Genomic DNA, 20368 nt, shown 5'->3' on the forward strand with positions numbered 1-20368 from the left:
AACTCATGACAACACCGGTATAACCGGACATTTTGGAAAATTACACTCAATAGAGTGTCTGTAGAGCGCTTACTTTGATCTTTAATATTATGCGGTTACATTGATCCGCTGTGTCCGTCTACGTCTGTATCCATGTGTTGGACAGACAGAGTTGATGTTAGGTTCTAATTTTAAAAGAAACCAACGGACAGTAATAATTTCCGTCAATTTTCTATCCATTCATATGTGACGGATCAATGTAGCTGCAGCCGTTAGCACATTGTGTAAACATTATGTGTTGCTGGTCTAGGCTGGTCCTCTGAGCTCCTCTCCAGTTGAGCTTTCGCTGCTGTAGGGTTTAAATCCTGAAACATTGCCAAATTATCGTGTTGCCTCTAGTCTAGACTCTACTCTTCTTCACGTGAAGTTAAATCTCTTCTAGAAGTGAAAGTGAAACTTAAGCTACTCTGTTCTGCACAGACACTCAGTTTATAATGTTGTCTGAGTATTGACAACACGCCTAGTATTTTACAACAGAAATCCCTTTTAAAAAAGATCCACTGAATCACATTCTGAATAAAAAATGTCAATATGTTTATGGTATTAGGTATGCTATAAAAGCAGGCTACATATAACAAATGAACTATTTACAACTGGGTCATGAGTTAATCTCGGTTCAAACCATGACAACCTCTGATATTATCTGATGTTATCTACTAAGAAGCTTCTCTGGAACAAATGCTGTGACCTGGTTCTCTTGGTTCAAAATTAAAAGAGGAGGATTCTTTAAGGCGAGACAGCACCCCCAAAATTGCCTTTTTTCGACGATATTGAGATTTTGTTATATTTTGCTTCCTAAACATGTCTTCTATGAAACTAGTGACAATAAAATGTCAATAACACACATTTAGTTGTTTATTTGACTTCATTTTGCCTGATTGCATCCATAAATGTGCACATATTTAATGGGGAAGTGCCTCATTTGCATATATAAACATAAAATTCAGAAAACGTGCAATATATTTTTTCTTAGTTTATATGTACATAACAAACTGGGAAAGTCTCATAGTGATATCTATTAAAATAATTGTTTTGCCTATTAGAGGGTACTACACTTACTACACTGTTTGTAGCCTGTGTGTAGTTCTGTTCAGTTCATTAACATCATTATTATTATTATTATTATTATTATTCAGTTATCAGGCATGTGTTTAGGTTGTCTATTACTAATGGTTTGATTGGGTGTTGTGTTTGTAAATAGCAAAAATGGCATTTTACAATACAAAACGTTGAGGTCATTTTCTGAAAAACTAGTTTTATGCATTTTACTTACACATAAAGAGTTGGAACTCCATTTCCCTAGTACCTACACACACCAAACTTTCCACATTTCTTCCCATCCATATTATGCTTCTTTCTATAGAAAGGTTTGTTGATATATATCATTCATAGCCGGGTTTATAGTAAATTTTATACAAAAACTAGGTGAAAAATCGTTTTTTTATGACAGTAGACAGTATTTCCTGATGTAGTTTCAAGTTTCAAGTTTCTTTAATAGTTGTCATACAGAAGTACAGAATACTTTCATACAAAATGCTTCTTACTGTTACGCTCCAGAGACTGTGCTAGACAAGATAGTATCAAATAACATAGTATAGCATGTAATTTAGAAGAAGAAAATGAGGTCACAGTGTTCGGTATAGACATACACAGGAAAAACTGGGGAGTCATTTTCCCAGAGTAATTATTACGGAGTTATTATTTTCCTCTCAAGTAGTCATATTTACTCCATTTGGGGCATAATCATTGCCTGTGGCCAATAGAGTGAGAGTAAAGTTCCAGAAGAGTTTCTATTGGAGTAATACAGCATTGGTCACGCCTACTATCCATATAATTCCCAAAGGTGCCGACGCCATCTTTCTCTCTCGCTTCAAGCTCAGGTATACCAGCAAGAGCGCAATACAGCGATATTTTCCTTCTCTTGGATGCCAAATACCAGGTAAGATTATTATTATTATTTGTTAATTTATTAAACAGCAATGTGTGTAACTAATTTGCAACATTACAGCTAAGCCACAGAGCCATCTATCACGATGTTCGCATGTTAGCTGCTATACGTTTGCACGCACGCTATTAAATAAACGTTTTACAGTTGTATGGACAAGTATTCAATTATCAACAGTATTGCTATCAGGGACAGTGCACATTAATCAACATGTCGGTTTTCATGTAAAATGTATATGAGCTAGTGTATAGCCAGAAGCTAATTTCCACCTGTATAGGCCTGAGACCATACCTGTAGACCATGCCTGTAGGCTGTTGTTAAAAGTAGTGATATAACTATATCCATACAAAAACTGACTTATTAAGAACATACAAGACAAGTAGACATAGTACAGGAGATGGAACAATTATATGTTACATGTTGGCGGTTTTTGCTGAAACGGTGGCAGAGACAACGTGTGTTTTACTCTAAATAGAGTCACCGTACATTACAGCTAAGCCACAGAGCCATCTATCACGATGTTAGCATGTTAGCTGCTAGCACGCACGCTATTAAATAAACGTTTTACAGTTTTATGGACAATAACTTAAGAACAGGTACGTCGGTGCAACACGAGTATTCAATTATCAACAGTATTGCTATCAGGGACAGTGCACATTAATCAACATGTCGGTTTTCATGTAAAATGTATATGAGCTAATGTTAGCCAGAAGCTAATTTTCACCTGCATGCGGCTATACCTGTATAGGCCTGAGACCATACCTGTAGACCATGCCTGTAGGCTGTTGTTAAAAGTAGTGATATAACTATATCCATACAAAAACTGACGTATTAAGAACATACAAGACAAGTAGACATAGTACAGGAGATGGAACAATTATATGTTACATGTTGGCGGATTTTGCTGAAGAGACAACGTGTGTTTTACTCTAAATAGAGTCACGTAAATTTGCCGCAATGTGCTGTAGGTTGACTGTTTTACTAGTGGTAAATGGACATAACAAGTTAATTTGACGCACTGTTCGGTTCAACAAGTGTTTATTTGAACCATTGTACTGGGTTGACTAATTTGTGTGTTCTGCCTCCATGTATAATATAATGGAAACTTGTGGAACTATCCTCACAGTAAATTTCACAGAGTAAATTTTACTCAAACTGAGTCAATTTGAGCCCAAGACGTGAGTAAAGTTTTACTCAGTTTGAGTAAAATGTACTCAGCGAAATTTACTGTATGGTGCTTTTGTAATATTTTCTAATTGTAACACTCCTCATAATGCATGAGTTGTTGTGCCCTATATGTATCATCTTAGTAACTGTTATTATTTATTTGCCATCAGATGCAGGCTGTACGTGTTAAACACGTTGACCGGCAGAAATTCATCTGTTTTGAGGGCCAATTGACCTTCACAACTTTTTTGGAGTGTGGTGAGTGAAACATTTTGCACAGCGTGCCGTTGGTTCTCAAAATGGCGTCCGCCTTGATAGTTAGGAACCAAATGGACCCTTATTGGTCTGTAACTCTGACTGTGAACACATGGACCCCAACGTCCATTGTACACCGTCAAGAGTTAAATTAACATTGATTTTACAATATAAATTGGGGTCCCAAAGATACAAATGCCATTAAATGGGTGCCCTTGGAATTAAAATGGTTGAGAATCACTGCTAGAGCCGTACAAATATTGTCTTATGGGGGTCCATGGCACATCTTTTCAAATGGGGGGTCTGTGGGCTAATTGTCAATTTGGGGGGTCCTTGACATGAAATGTTTGAGAACCACTGCCCTATGCAACAACATACTGGGTATCAGTTTAGGCTTTCCCTGCATGTTAATTTAAGCTGTAGGCCTACAGTACAAAGCACAATCCATTTTATTTAGGATAGAGTGAACCAATCAATGTCTTACACCCCTTCCTGACAGGCAGTGACGCGAGCGAGCGTGATTGCGAAAATGATTAAAATGTATTCGTTTCAATCAGACTATCCTGACCTGCCGCGAGCGACAGCAAACTGAGCGGCGATGTCGTTCCCCCCTCAAATATTCGCTCGCTGTGTCTCTAGTTGAGCGATTACGCGGCCGAGTCACGCCCCTAAACACTTTTTATTGGTCAAGAATCGCAGGCTGCTTTGCCCCTGTGTGCTTCCAGGTAACACACACACAGACACACCCGGACACGCGCCGCCTCATATCAGGACAGTGTCGCGCACGATTTCGTCTCCAGTTCGCACGCTCGCTGCCTGTCAGGAACCGGTGTTAAGTATGTCAATTAAGGCTGTCAATCTTCCTCATATGATCACATTTTCAGTGGCTATTTTAATATCCCATTTTATGACATTTTAATTAATACAAATTAAATAAATTGCACAACAGATTTATCAATAAGCTTGTGCAATCTTGTTTTGTCTATAGTTGCCAAGAAATTTGAAATTCCTAGTACCTTGGACTTAAAGGTCTATGATGACTCAAACACTGAAGTCGACGACGAGGCGTTTCAATTTCTTCTAAAAAAACCAGACCTGGGTGTGTTGGAGATTTGTTCACCCCAAGACTCAAATCCTGAAGGTGAGTTGCTAACATGGAGCCTTATAGCCTCATCCATACAGTCCTGGCTGCTTGAAGCCTTTTTACAACATTTCCGGGTTCCCGTTTTTTTCGCTCTGATTGGCCAGGTCATGTGACATGAGCAGCAATCGTGGGACGGCAAGTTTCTACACTGGTTAAGGGCACTCTTCGAAGTTGGTTAAGGTTAGAGTTTGTCTTAGAGCATGGCGATAGAACGCCAGGTAGTTTGCAGGCTGTTCGACGCGGAAATGGGCAAACACGCTATTGGGCGCACATGTCACATGACCTGGCCAATCAGAGCGCCGGAAACGCGGATGCGTTGTAAAAAGGCTACACGTGTCCTGGCTAACCTAAAATGTCACACAGGTACTGTGTATTTTTGTACTTTGAAATGATCTTTGTATATATGCCCAATGTAACGTGTGGATCCTTCCTAATCTAATGTGGTCTTTTTACATTACACTTGTCACAAACATTCCTATCTAATCACACTTATATGTCTACATGATTGTTAGATTCAGTGAGGACCTCTGCAAGCAACTCCAGCAGCCAAAGCTCCGTTCTCAGCTCTGGTGCAGACAATGAGGGGGAGTCTGATGACACCATCATTTTGCAGTCTAGTCCTGCTCCAAGAAACGGTGCTGACCTGACTCGTATCACTCTGGTAAGCTTTGCATATGACTGTTTGAAATGGAGATGGTGACTCTGATAAAGGGGTAGCATGGGCATTGGGGATGGCCAAGTACAATTGGGGAGAAAATGGGGGGGGGGGGGGGGTCATGGTTTACATTTGTCACCTTAACCCTTTCACTGCCGCACAACAGCAGGTTAACCCTTTCACTGCCGCACTACAGAAGGTTAACCCTTTCACTGCCGCACTACAGAAGGTTAACCCTTTACTATCACATACTGTACCACATACTGTATACCACATACTGTACCACATACTGTACCACATACTGTACCACATACTGTATACAACATACTGTATACCACATACTGTACCACATACTGTACCACATACTGTACCACATACTGTACCACATACTGTATACCACATACTGTACCACATACTGTATACCACATACTGTACCACATACTGTACCACATACTGTACCACATACTGTATACCACATACTGTACCACATACTGTATACCACATACTGTACCACATACTGTACCACATACTGTACCACATAATGTACCACATACTGTACCACATACTGTATACCACATACTGTACCACATACTGTACCACATACTGTACCACATACTGTACCACATATTGTATACCACATACTGTACCACATACTGTACCACATACTGCACCACATACTGTATACCACATACTGTACCACATACTGTATACCACATACTGTACCACATACTGTACCACATACTGTATACCACATACTGTACCACATACTGTATACCACATACTGTACCACATACTGTACCACATACTGTACCACATACTGTACCACATACTGTATACCACATACTGTACCACATACTGTATACCACATACTGTACCACATACTGTATACCACATACTGGTACTAGTGTGGCAGTGAAAGGGTTAAATATACTTGGCCACCAAATGACTGTCTATCCATGTGTGTCCTCCCCCCCCCCCCCTTTTTACTCCCGCTTAGATGACTGAAAAGATTCTGAGGGACACAGCTGGAGGAGAGAGGATCATTGCCGATTATGCTCGGACGAAAACCCTAACGGATACCAGAAGACGCGACATGGTGAAGATATTGGTTGCGCACATGGCAAAAGAGCATGGGTAATTATGTTATCTAAACATTACGCACCCAATACACATTTTTGGTTTTTACTAAGATCCTCCTTTTTGCAGAATTGGTAAATGATAAATGGTTATCCAAAGCGCTTTACATAGATTGTGCAGAAGGCATTGGCACAGCAATACTTTTGTTTGGATCTCATACTTGTGTATGTGTGCACTGTAGGACGAGTCCTTCAAGGCGTGTTAAAGAAGACTACGCAAAGGGCATCACTGCCTTATTCCCATACCTGGCCGATCCCCAGGGCAATTTGGGATATGTAAGTACATCAGGGAAAAGTGCAGAGAGACATTTCATCGGCGACTCAGTGCATGTGTGTTCCTGTGGGTCGCCCATCTTGCGTGTGTGTTAAAACTGCATGACAAATAAAGACTTCTAGTCTAACAATTATTATGTTTATAGGTCATTCTTGTTATATAATTTCTAGGGATGTTCGATATTGGCTTTTTTTTACCGATATCCGATATACCGATATTGTCCAACTCTTTAATTTCCAATACCGATATCAACCGATACCGATATATGCAGGGTTTCTCCCCCCCCCCCCCCAAAAGGAATAATTTCAGGTAATTAACATTAGGCTACATATCTCTTGTCGTGGAATTAACACAACATTATGCATAACATTATCCAATCACATGCATGGTACATAAAACACCAACCCCATTACTCCTCACTTCTCTGGAATTGCTTAAAAGGGCTGTGCGGAGTACGATTTCAACTAAATATTTGTTAACATTTCTGTATGCTGACCATTTCTCCTAATCTCAACAATTTAAGAACCACAGATGTCCTACCTGTTGACCTTGATTTTAGCAATTCTTCAGAGAAGGGCATGTGTTAAGTTTTAAGGAGAGAAATAAACACATTTACACATGCCCATTTAAACCAAATAACTTTTTTTTTTTCTCTTTACTTCTTGTGTTTTAGGAGCAGTATTACAATCCAGTAGATGGGAGTGGGTTTCTGGCATGGAGGGTGAAATCACTTCAAAAGATAGCATCAGAGGGACAAAAGAAGAGCCGTAATGTTCAGCCACTGATCGGTATGGAATTTTGATTGTCCCAGTCCACTGTTTATCTAGCAACTGTGAAGATGGATCATTATAGTAAATGCATATCACTGGAAAGTATTGCAGCAGTATGTGTGGTTTCTACACTGTTACAGGTGGTCCAAGTTCTGGCGACAGAGCCCCCTTCTCTGAGGAAAACCAGCTAACCACAGACACCCAGTTTCGTGAGGCCAGTGCACTGATGAAGCATACAACTGATGAAGCAATCATCAAGGAGAAGATGAAACAGACCTTCACCCATCGCCAAGAAATGATGCATGACCCAATCAAGTCCTCTGAAATATTCACCACCTTTCCACGATTCCTAGACATCACAGGAATGGTATGTGGCTTGCATTAAAGTCTAACTGAAATAAAAAATGACCTTTTTAAACAATTTAGATCACATCCCTGGTCATAGGGTGAACCTATTTAATAGGGCTGTCCCTGACTAAGGATTTGGATGGTCGACTAGGATTGTTAAAAAAAAAAAAAAAACGTATTTTTTTATTTTTTTTTATCATTCCATTTGGGCTGTGGGGGGTGCTTAATGTCTGAAGGAGTCAACTGAAGGCTTCTTGTCCTCTGCAAAAGCATACAATTGGTCCACTGATGAAATCCTCTTTCAGTGCCTCTGTGCCTGTTTTCGTAGGCAGTTAGCCTCTGGTATGCCTGCCATTAGCGTTAGCCACGCTTCTATGCCTCTTTTCTTTTGAAAAAAATTATAATATATATATATATATTTTTTTTTTTTTTTTTTATAATATTATATTCGACTAAGAGGTTGGCCAGTCGACTACGGCCCCTTTCGACCGATTAGTCGACTAATCGATTAATAGGGGTCAGCCCTACTATTTAACAATGTATGACAAAAAAATTTCAACCATGTTTTATTCCATCTTGTCTGCAGATTGAGCAGGATTTCAGTCTGATGTTTGGTGATGACATCTCTGCAAAGTTCCTGGAGAAGTGGCCTACTTTCTGCAGGCAGAAAGTCCTTGAACAAAGCCGTGGCCTCACCCAGACCGGCGACCTTCAAGACCTGCTTCAGAATGCTGAATCCACAACAGACACAATAGAACTGAACAATGGTATGCTTGAATTAAAGGAATATAATAATGGAAGGGTGAATTGTTTTTTAAACAAATGGAAACACAGCTTTTAGTCAAATGTATTTCTGATTTTTTTTATTTAATTTTTTTTATTTTTAGCATGGGACAGTGAAATGTCCTCCCTCTTGCTTCTTGTCCACCTCCTGCCACCATCACCTCAGGGACGCAACAAGAGACCGGGAAAGCTCTCAGCCAGAGAAGCCATTGACTCCCTTGTGAAGTTCATAAAGGTAAGGTTACAGTTGCCTATATTATCGGCCGATATTGGCATTCAAATGTGATATAGGAAAATATCGGTAAAAAAAAAATTAATTATTCTTTTTACATTTCTATAACCAACTTTTATTTACCCAGGCAAGTAAGAACAAATTCTGATTTTATTTATTGTCAAAAGTATGCATAATGTTATGTTAATTCCACAACAAGACATATGTAATGTTAATTACCTGAAATTATTCAGTTTTTTGGGGGGGAAACCCTGCATATATCGGTATCGGTTGATATTGGTATTGGAAATTAAGAGTTGGACAATATCGGTATATCGGTAAAAAAGCCAATATCGAGCATCCCTAGTTACAGTTGAATTAAAGTATAAGAAGGATCACTGTTCTGTCTAGGGGTGCACGATATTGATTTGTTGACCCCGATATCGATACCAATAACTTTCTGCTCCTCAAGGTCGATACCGATAACCGATATATATTTATTGTACTATAATTATACATTTTTTTATGTATATTCCTGTAGTTTTGACCTAACCAGATTTATCATGACATGAGCGTTACTATATGAACAAAACAAAGCCAAGAGAACAGTTTTGACTCTTCAAATAAAGTGACTATTTATTTTTCCAAATAAATATAATTTGAGTCGATCACAAAATTCACAATCCGTCAATGTCATTAACAATGTGTTTCCCTGAACAACTAAAAACCAACAGGTATTGTGCTTTGTCAGTAGGGATGCTGTTCACATTTGAACCGATACGGTACCGGTACCTGTGAATCGATACCGGTACCCAACGGTACCTTTTTCGGTACTTTAGTCTCTAAAAATGTAATCTACCTACCTCAGTTGTGAGAAGAAAAAAATCCAAACTTCAAATAACCACATTTTCGACCGTTTTTGGCTTGCCTTTGCCCCGACTGCTTTGTTGTTGAATCAAGTCAAATCCTAAATAAGCATATATAGTGCGTGTGAATGTTGACATGAAAAGAAAAAAGTAAAAAAAATATATATATTTTTTTTATTATCAGAGCTATCAATACTTTTATCGGGATGACGTCATAATTGCTGATATCGGCCTGATAATTATCGTGCATCCCTGATATTGACCTGCATGATTGAAATCATGCAAAGACCACGGTTTGCAAACCGTGACTAATTTTAATAGCAAGACTAATGAAGTTCTCTTGTCACAGACTGGGACCAGTATCCAGGGGCATTTGGACAGCATCACGGAGAGCCTTCAACCCTATCTGCTTGCTGTGGGGACCCAGAGGAGTGTGATTCACAAGTACTTCATTGTGATTGACAAACATGCAATCCCTTGTAAGTCACCAGACTCTCTTGCCTCTTTTGATGAGCTTTTCAAAGCTCATTTTGTCTTTGGTACCTCATACAACCGGGATCTGGCCAATATGTACAACTTCTTGCAAACCGCCATTTACAAGATCGATGCTGCTACCACTAATGTCAACCCCAGGGTTAAAGAGATGAGGGCTCGGATGCTGCACTGATTTCTTTTTTATACTGAGAGGATATTTTATCTCGGGCCTCTGATGCTGCACAGACTTTTGATACTGAGAAGATATTTTATCTTGAGGCCTCTGATGCTGCACAGACTTTTGATACTGAGAAGATATTTTATCTTGAGGCCTCTGATGCTCCAGTGTTTTTTGATAAGATGTTGTGTTTCATTTGCAAAAACTCTCAGGCAAATGCCAATTCACTGATGAGGCACTTAAGGTTGATCCACTGACTTTGTTCAGGAAGGACACTTCGTCTTAAATGTGGTCAGCCTGGTTGTTTACATGTCTTTTGCACTTTTTCTGGGTTTCGAAAGCATCTTAAAGCACGTCATCAACCATGTGATGATCCTGGTGAAGGCCGCTCTACAGCTGAACATTTAGCTGAAAGTTATGTTGATGAATTTCCATCAGGCAGTGCCCCTTCTGACCCAGTCCTTCCAGTCCTTCTTAATAATAGTCTTGTAGACAGCTGTGCTGCAACAGTAGCTGAACTTAAAGTGGCAGGTGTAGGTGAAACAATAATCAACTCTTTGGTAACTTCAATGGAAGTGATTGTTGATGATATCCATAATCAAGCAAAACAATATGTGAAGCAGTGTCTATCTTTACAGGAACCTATCAAAAGTGAGGTTGAGTGTAAAATTGATCAGTGTTATGAAGAAATTGAAAATCCCTTTTGTATCTTAAATTCTGAAACTAAGAGAAGGCAATATTTTACAGAGAAGTGGGGAAGGGTAGACCCAGTTGAATATGTCCTTGGTACAAGATTTGATACCCTGCGCAATCGGACTACTGGAACTTATGATCAGGCTGTTGTTACTGATAAATGTGTTTATATCCCAATTTTGAAAACATTAGACTTTATTTACAAACACCCTAATATAAAAGAGATGATGCAGAGTGATTCCAGTTTAAGAGAAGATCTTCTTAATGACTTGTGTGATGGAGAGTATTTCAAGAGTCATCCTCTATTTTCAAAACAGAAGCATGCAATTCAGGTGCAGCTTTTCTATGATGATTTTGAATGCGTGAATCCGTTGGGGAGTAAAAAGGGAATACATAAATTAGGAGCAATCTATTTCACCTTGCGTAATTTTTCTCCAAAGTACAACTCAATTCTGCTTAATATTCATTTGGTCGCTTTATTCCATGCCCAAGACATTAAAACACATGGCTTTTCTAAAATACTTGCTCCACTTGTGGAAGATATTAAAATACTGGAGAAGGATGGAATTAAGGTCCCATTGTATGATCAGCCAGTGTATGGAACTATTGTCCAAGTTACAGGTGACAACCTTGGTATTCACGGTTTGTTTGGTTTCGTAGAATCATTCAGTGCCAGATATTGTTGCCGCTTTTGTCTTGCTGAGAAAGAGGACTTTCAGACGGAATTCAAAGAAGATTCACCCAAGATAGTTATGCGAACTCGAGCACTTCATGCAGAACACTGCCACACAATGGAGACTACTATTGGTCTTCCCTATGTGATTAAGCATTACATCACACGCAGGAGTGGTTTGTGACCAATAAACCATGCCTAGGGGTGGTTGTTAGGCCCGAGGCGCAGCCGAGGGTCGTTAGACCCCCCTAGGCATGGTTTATTGGTCACAAATCACGACTGCACGTGGTGTAAAGCTTTTATACAACTGCCAGATTCATCCAACCTTATTTCTATACAATAAACACACATTAATCGAAGATTTATTGAAAAAACCATCCGCCAGAAAAAGTAGTTCCCACAACTCCATGTGGAAGCAGCTTGAAGTGCATCCAACCAAACTAACACATCCAACTGTGTATTATTGGAATGATTGAGAGAAGTTGCCTCATGTGGAAGCAGCTTGAAGTGCATCCAACCAACTAACACATCCAACTGTGTATTATTGGAATGATTGATTGAAAATGTATTAAAACGTTTTCTTTGCCCTATAGGAAAAAAACGTTTTCTTCGCCCTATTTTTTTATTTATTTCTTTTAGCCTAAACTTAACCAGTTGGAAACCAGGGGTACAGTAATAAAATTAGCAATCAACCAATCAATCAATTCAATAGACCATGCTCACTTAAAACAGCGCTGCTTCTCTCTCAGTCTGACTCCCCCGCTGTTGCAGACAGGAGTGTGTGTGTGTGTGTGTGTGTGCGTGTGTGTGTGTGTGTGTGTGTGTGTGTGTCACAGTGTGTGTGTGCGTGTGTGTGTGTATGTGTGTGTGTGTGTGTGTGTGTGTGTATGTGTGTGTTTGTGGGTACGCCAGCGTCGGACAGTGTGAGAGAGAACGCTGCAGTCGGAAAGTAGGAAGGAAGAAATTTAAATCAATCAATTAATCTATCAATCAATCCGCGATTTTTCTTTTGTTCTAGATTGAGTCAAGACCCATCAATTACATCATCCAACATTGTTTAAAATACTAACACATTCCCCTTGACAGAATCGCTTCATATTTAGTCGTTATGGTGCTTTCAACATAACCATTTGTTGTCCGCGATCCTGTTTTCTCCCGGAGTGAGCCGGGGAGGGTTATGTGATTTGGTTGTGGGCGGGTCCTGAGCCCAGGACCGTGGATTGTTGCCAATAAAGACGTGTGAATGGCCAATCAGAATCGAGAAATTTGCATGCCGTTGTATAATGGGAGTTAAACGTTCTTGCATTCTAAATTCCTTGCAGTACTTCAATACATGTGACAATTTCTCTGTCGATATTATGCATGATATCTTGGAGGGCGTGGCACAATATGAAATGAAACTGCTAATACTACACTTGATTAAAAACTACACAACATCAAAGGAAATAGACTTGAGAATTAAGAGCTTTAACTATGGTTACCTGGAACAAAACAACAAGCCACCTGCATTGAAGTTAGTAGAGACCTCAAATGACTTGGGGTTAAATGCAATCCAATCTTGGTGTTTACTTCGCAATCTACCACTTATCTTTGGAGACTTGGTTTGTCCAAATGATCAACACTGGTATTTGCTTCTGCTGTTGCTTCAAATAGCAGATATTGTATTTTCTCCCAGGTTATCAACTGGCATTACTATTTATTTAAAACACTTGATTGCAGAGCACCACGGGTTATTCAAGCATTTGTTTCCCAACAGGAGGCTACTACCAAAGCATCATTTTATGGTGCACTATCCTACATGTATTCGTAAAATTGGACCACTTTTGCATGTCTGGTGCATGCGCTATGAAGCGAAGCATAATTTCTTTAAAAAACAACTAAAAAGCTTCAAAAATATAACTAAAACGTTGGCAAAGAAACACCAAAGTCAAGTAGCATACAATTGGCAGACATTTGATCCCAACAGACTGGTGCTTGGTCCAAGTAAAATGGTAGCATTAAATGTGATGGACAGAGGCTGTGAGATAGCGGAGACTTTTCAGGTACCAAGTGACACCAAGGTGTTAAATGTTAGATGGGCCAAACACCATGGAAATATGTATCGTCCAGGTTTAGTTGTTTGCCTTAAAGTTCTTAGTGAGGTTCCAGTTTTTCACAAAATCCACCGTGTTGTTCTTAAAGATGAGAGGTTACTGTTGTTTACATTTGCACTACAAACCGTGTCTCTGGATGACCATTTTTATGCATTTAAAGTTGTGTGTACTACAGATGGACCTCATGTAGTTGATGTCAAAGAGCTTTTGTTTTACAAAGCATTCGATATACAGATGTCATACAGTGATGACGATTCAAGCTCATTTATTGTTCCATACTGTTTCCTGTGATTTAAAAAAGGAAAAGAGAAAATCACTAAGCTCTTGAACTATTGCACTGGGGATGAACACTATTAGTTTTCTTTTATTTCTTTGGGGTGAACAGATGCTGCTGTCACTTTATATAGAGGCCAAAATGTAATTGATCGATTACTCTCCCCATGAAGCCTTAATTGAAGTCATGGTGATTTCTTTTTGTTGCATTCCTGAGCCAATAATTTGATGACTGGCTTGAATTATTGGCTCAGGAATGCGACAAACAAACAAATCTCCATGAATTCAAGGATTCATGGGGTGTGTAATTGGTAGATTTCTTTTTTTGGGTGAGCTATCCCTTTTTAAAAGGGTGTACAGATGCTGCTGTCACTTTACAGAGGCCAAAATGTAATTGATCGATTACTCTCCCCATGAAGCCTTAATTGAAGTCATGGTGATTTCTTTTTGTTGCATTCCTGAGCCAATAATTTGATGACTGGCTTGAATTATTGGCTCAGGAATGCGACAAACAAACAAATCTCCATGAATTCAAGGATTCATGGGGTGTGTAATTGGTAGATTTCTTTTTTTGGGTGAGCTATCCCTTTTTAAAAGGGTGTACAGATGCTGCTGTCACTTTACAGAGGCCAAAATGTAATTGATCGATTACTCTCCCCATGAAGCCTTAATTTAAGTCATGGTGATTTCTTTTTGTTGCATTCCTGAGCCAATAATTTGATGACTGGCTTGAATTATTGGCTCAGGAATGCGACAAACAAACAAATCTCCATGAATTCAAGGATTCATGGGGTGTGTAATTGGTAGATTTCTTTTTTTGGGTGAGCTATCCCTTTTTAAAAGGGTGTACAGATGCTGCTGTCACTTTACAGAGGCCAAAATGTAATTGATCGATTACTCTCCCCATGAAGCCTTAATTGAAGTCATGGTGATTTCTTTTTGTTGCATTCCTGAGCCAATAATTTGATGACTGGCTTGAATTATTGGCTCAGGAATGCGACAAACAAACAAATCTCCATGAATTCAAGGATTCATGGGGTGTGTAATTGGTAGATTTCTTTTTTTGGGTGAGCTATCCCTTTTTAAAAGGGTGCAGATGCTGCTGTCACTTTACAGAGGCCAAAATGTAATTGTCTTTTATTTATGACCTTTTTTCTATCGATTACTCTCCCCATGAAGCCTTGAAGTCATGGTGATTTTTGTATATAATGGAGTTGTTTGCAGAGGGGCTCACTGAATCTAACAATCACGTAGACATATACCAAGTGTGATTAGCAAGAGAGGAATGTTTGTGACAAGTGTAATGTAAAAAGATTAGGAAGGATCCACACCAAGCAAGTTCTTCCTCAGACGTGTTTTTTTTTTTTTTTTACTATGTTACATTACATTGGGCGTATAGAAACAAAGATCATTTCAAAGTACAAACATATACAGTACCTGTGTGACATTTTGGATGAGGCTAGGCTCCATGTTAATAAGCAACTTGGGGTGAACAAATCTCCAACACACCCATGTCTGGTTTCTTTAACTGAAACGCCTCCTTGTCGACTTCAGTGTTTTAAGTCATCATAGACCTTTAAGTCCAAGGTACTAGGAATTTCAAATTTCTTGGCAACTGAAAACAAAGATTGCACAAGCTTATTGATGAATCTTATTTTATTAATGACCTTTTTTTCTTTCTATCGATTGCCCCTTGAAGTCATGATTCTCACACGCTGTTGTAAAACTGTTTGCATCCCAACTGAAACGCCTCCTTGTCGACTTCAGTGTTTTAAGTCATCATAGACCTTTAAGTCCAAGGTACTAGGAATTTCAAATTTCTTGGCAACTGAAAACAAAGATTGCACAAGCTTATATTGATGAATCTTATTTTATTAATTTTTTTTTCTATCGATTGCCCCTTGAAGTCATGATTCTCACACGCTGTTGTAAAACTGTTTGCATCCCAAAGGATATGCCTGCATGTTGCAAATAAAAGTGCATTGTTAAATACTGATTTCTGCTTTGCCCCCGTTTATTTTAAATGTATTATTCCAGAGTAAATTATTATTTAATTCTATATTGAGTGAAATATGATATTCTATATTGAGTGAAATCTATTCTATATTGAGTGAACTACAACTCCATATTGAGGGAATTACAACTCTATATTGATTAAAATACCACTCTATATTGAGTGAAATATGATATTCTATATCGAGTGAAATCTATTCTATATTGAGTGAACTACAACTCCATATTGAGGGAATTACAACTCTATATTGATTAAAATACCACTCTATATTGAGTGAAATATGATATTCTATATCGAGTGAAATCTATTCTATATTGAGTGAACTACAACTCCATATTGAGGGAATTACAACTCTATATTGATTAAAATACCACTCTATATTGAGTGAAATATAACTTTAAGTATCTCTATATTGAGTGAAATATAACTTAAAATATCTCTATATTGAGTGAAATATAACTCTATTGAGTGAAAATATAACTCTATATTGATTAAAATACCACTCTATATTGAGTGAAATATAACTTAAAATATCTCTATATTGAGTGAAAAATAACTCTATAGATGTTAGAGTTGTTTTTACTTTATGCTAAATGGAGTAAGTTGGTATTTTGTAGAGTTAAATGTTAACACTAAATGGAGTAGAAATAACTCTGAAGATTTAACTCTGTGACAAGAGTCATTTTCACTCTATCTGGAGTCGGAGCCAATACTATCTTTTTGGGAGTAAAATTTTACTCAATTTGAGTAAATTTGACTCTGCGAATTTTCCTGTGTATGTACAATGTTCTGAGTTACCATATAATATACAATACTATGCAGTGTACTAATGTACAGTACTATCTAGTGCAAAGCAGAAATGGGATGAGGTACAATTTAGGTACAATTTACAGTAAGGTGTACGAGTTGTAGTGCAATCCTTCATCAATAAATATAAAGTGTGGGGAGTGGGTGCTACAGTGTGTTTGTTTAAAGTGGGTGTGTGCTATAAAGTGTGTGGAGTGGGTGCTACAGTGTGTTTGTTTAAAGTGAGTGTGTGCGTGTGGATGTGTGTGCTATGTGCGTTTGGTGGTTGTTGTTGTGTAGTGTTCATTCATTGTTCGTTTAGCAGCCTGATGGCCTGGGGATAGAAGCTTCTTCTGAGTCTTTCTGTGCTCGCCTTGAGACTCCGGTATCGCTTGCCTGACCGCAGCAGTTCAAAGAGGCAGTTGTTCGGGTGACTGGAGTCTTTAATGATTCTCTTAGCCTTGCCCTTGCAACGCTTGTTGTAAATGTTCTGGAGGGTGGGGAGCCCCCCTCCAATTGTGCGTTCGGCTGAACGTGTCACTCTTTGTAGTCTGCTTCGGTCTTGTATGGGCTGATAAGAGGACATAGCCACAAAGTCTTTCTATACAAAGTTTAGTTTTGAATGTATCAACAAAATGAAACCAAGTTTTTTAATCTAGCATTATCCATTTTGGTGATGCGAGTCTTGGCAATACATGCAAATATGTGCATATTTAATGGAGAAGTGCCTCATTTGCATATATAAACATAGAATTCAGAAAACTTGTAATATATTTTTTCTTAGTTTATATGTACATAACAAACTGGGAAAGTTTCATAGTGATATCTATTCAAGTACTTTTTTTCCCTATTAGGGGGTGCCGACGTCTCACCTTAAAGGAACACACCAACATTATGGGAAATGTGTTTACCATCTTCTCCAGAGTCAGACAAGAAGATACAGTAGATACCAATTTCCTCTCTGTGCCTTCAGTAGAAAGCTATCCAGCTGCAAGCTTGCCTAGCTAAGCACAAATGAATGGAAGTGGATACGGACCACTAGCCTAGCTTACAACTCCGGGAGAGCTGTTTTTGGCCAACAGCTAGGCTAGCTGGTCCGTATCCGCTTCCATTCATTTGCGCTAAACTAGGCTAGCTTGCAGCCGGCTAACTGGCCCATCTGACTCTTGTCTGACTGTGCCGGTGTGTTCCTTTAACTCTTTCAGAACACAGAACTTGTAAGTCGCTTTGGATAAAAGCGTCAGCTAAATGACTAAATGTAAATGTAACTAACATCACATGTGTTTTATGATACTATTTGAAGAACTATGTTCTTATAGGACACACTTCCAATAGAATAGAAGTGTCAAGTTAGGTTCACAAAGTTTGTTTTTGAGGGGTTTAAATCTGAAACATTGCCAAATCCTTGTGTTGTGCCTAGAGCCTTCTTTCTCTCCTTCACATGAAGTTAAATCCCCTCTAGAAGTGAAAGTGAAACTACTAAGCTACTCTGTGCTGCGCAGACACTTTCAGTTTATAATGTTGTCTGAGTATTGATAACAGACTTAGTATTTTACAAATGAAGAGTTTTTTATTTGATGAAAGTGGGCACTGAAATGCGAAAATTAACTAAATGGGTTTTATTTTCACACCGGTGGGGGAGGTGGGCAAGTAATGTACTACTCGTGGATGCCTGAACACAGAGTAACACCAGTATCACAGACTACGACGGCAGGCCTAGTTGTCGCCATGCTGCTTACCCGTTATGGATGGCGGCACGCGGGTCTCTGCTGCTCTTGACGTTGATCATGGTGACGGCGAACGCCAGGAAGCACATGCTCATGCCAAAGCAGACCCGGTACACGGCCTTGTAGCCAACGAAGAGCTCACAGTTCACATTGACCTGCATACCCGGGATGGAGGAGCCCGCGCCGTCTTCACAAAACCCCGGAATCTACGGCAACGTCACAGACATTTCAACATGTAAACCTTACAACAAAAAGCATCAGGATTTAATGGCGCTGTAGATAACATTTAGCCACTAGATGTCGCACTAGAGCACCAGCATGCCATTTATCCAATCAGGTGCATTCCACATGGGGAAATGGGAAGTAGGGAGGGGATACATGCACAACACAACAATGTAAACAACAGCATTAATTTTGGACCCGCAAACATATTTTAAATGATTATATAATTTCTACGTTTGCTATATTGTTTCACTACGCTACATTTCAAGTATCAGCGATGTAACTTTCAGAATGAATGCTTTTGTCCGCGGAAATACACTATCTTGGTCCGCTAGCATTAGCTGTTGGCAATGACAGCAGGCGGCTAGCTCGCTTGTTGGATTATCTCACATTCTAAAAACAAAACGTTAACGTGGAAGTTCTGACATTTCAAGCATCAACGATGTAACTTTCTGAATTAATGCTTTTGTTCCTGGAAATAACGTTAGCCTGCTGCGACTTGTAAATATCTAGCTGATAGCAACGACAGCAAGTCTTTACCTGGTCTGCATCCCCTTAACAATTGTGTGTATTAGGGCGGCTACGTGGCGTAGTGGGCAAGGCGCTCGCCACAAAATCTGGAGACGCTGGGCTCGGCTGTTCGAGCCCAGCGCTCCACATTTGCTTTCAGTTTAGCTGGTCGTCCGTGCTAATACACATTGGCCGTATTAGGGGGTGGGAAACTGATGGGTGGGGATCGGGCGTTGTGGACAGCGACTCCTACAGGTCGGTTGGTGCGCCTGCGCAGTAGAATCAGGAAGTGTCGGGGGCAGCGTGAGCCTCCCACGCGTTACTCCTCGCCACTGAGAGATCGAGCTGCGCAGGTGAAAAGATGCGACTGCTGTTACCTCAAGTACCGGAGGGGACTTGTGCTATGTATGACTTAGTCCACATTGCAGCCGGCTTGTGGGAGGCAAGAAACAGCGTTCGTGACAGGGGAGGGTTGAATTGGATGATACGAAATTGGGATGGGAGAAAATATAGAAAAATGGGAGAAAAAGTGGATAAAAAAAAAACAATTGTGTGTATTGAGCCGTACTGTATTGTACCCATTCTGCAATCTGTTAATAAAGTTTTCAATCAATCAAAGACACAGAATTGATTACCTTAAAGATCCAGTAGAACGATTATTATTATTTATACATTTTTTAATAAATTGCTTATTGTGGAATTTCAGGAGTGTAATTTTTCAGCTTCAGATGTATCATTTGATTTGTTATAAGTGTTTTAGGTCACTCTCTCTGAGCACATCCAACTCTCAGTAGGCTGAGGGGGCGTGGCCTTCTGTTCACTAGACACTATCTTAACTCTCAGCAGGCTGAGGGGGCGTGGCCTTCTGTTCACTAGACACTATCTTAACTCTCAGCAGGCTGAGGGGGTGTGGCCTTCTGTTCACTAGACACTATCTTAACTCTCAGCAGGCTGAGGGGCGTGGCCTTCTGTTCACTAGACACTATCTTAACTCTCAGCAGGCTGAGGGGGCGTGGCCTTCTGTTCACTAGACACTATCTTAACTCTCAGCAGGCTGAGGGGGCGTGGCCTTCTGTTCACTAGACACTATCTTAACTCTCAGCAGGCTGAGGGGGCGTGGCCTTCTGTTCAC

General features: G+C 39.6%; 1 protein-coding gene across 1 annotated transcript in view; it reads right to left on the reverse strand.

Moving 5' to 3' along the window:
- serinc3 (serine incorporator 3) overlaps window positions 1-20368 on the reverse strand; it is a 60401-nt gene that overhangs the window by 9818 nt on the left and 30215 nt on the right. Inside the window, exon 3 of the mRNA XM_084316112.1 lies at window positions 18517-18710. Coding sequence (XP_084172238.1) covers window positions 18517-18710 — 194 coding nt within the window. The remainder of the gene's footprint in view (window positions 1-18516; window positions 18711-20368) is intronic.

This window comes from Notolepis coatsorum, assembly GCF_963971535.1.
Source record: "Notolepis coatsorum genome assembly, chromosome: 6".
Lineage (NCBI taxonomy): Eukaryota > Metazoa > Chordata > Actinopteri > Aulopiformes > Paralepididae > Notolepis > Notolepis coatsorum.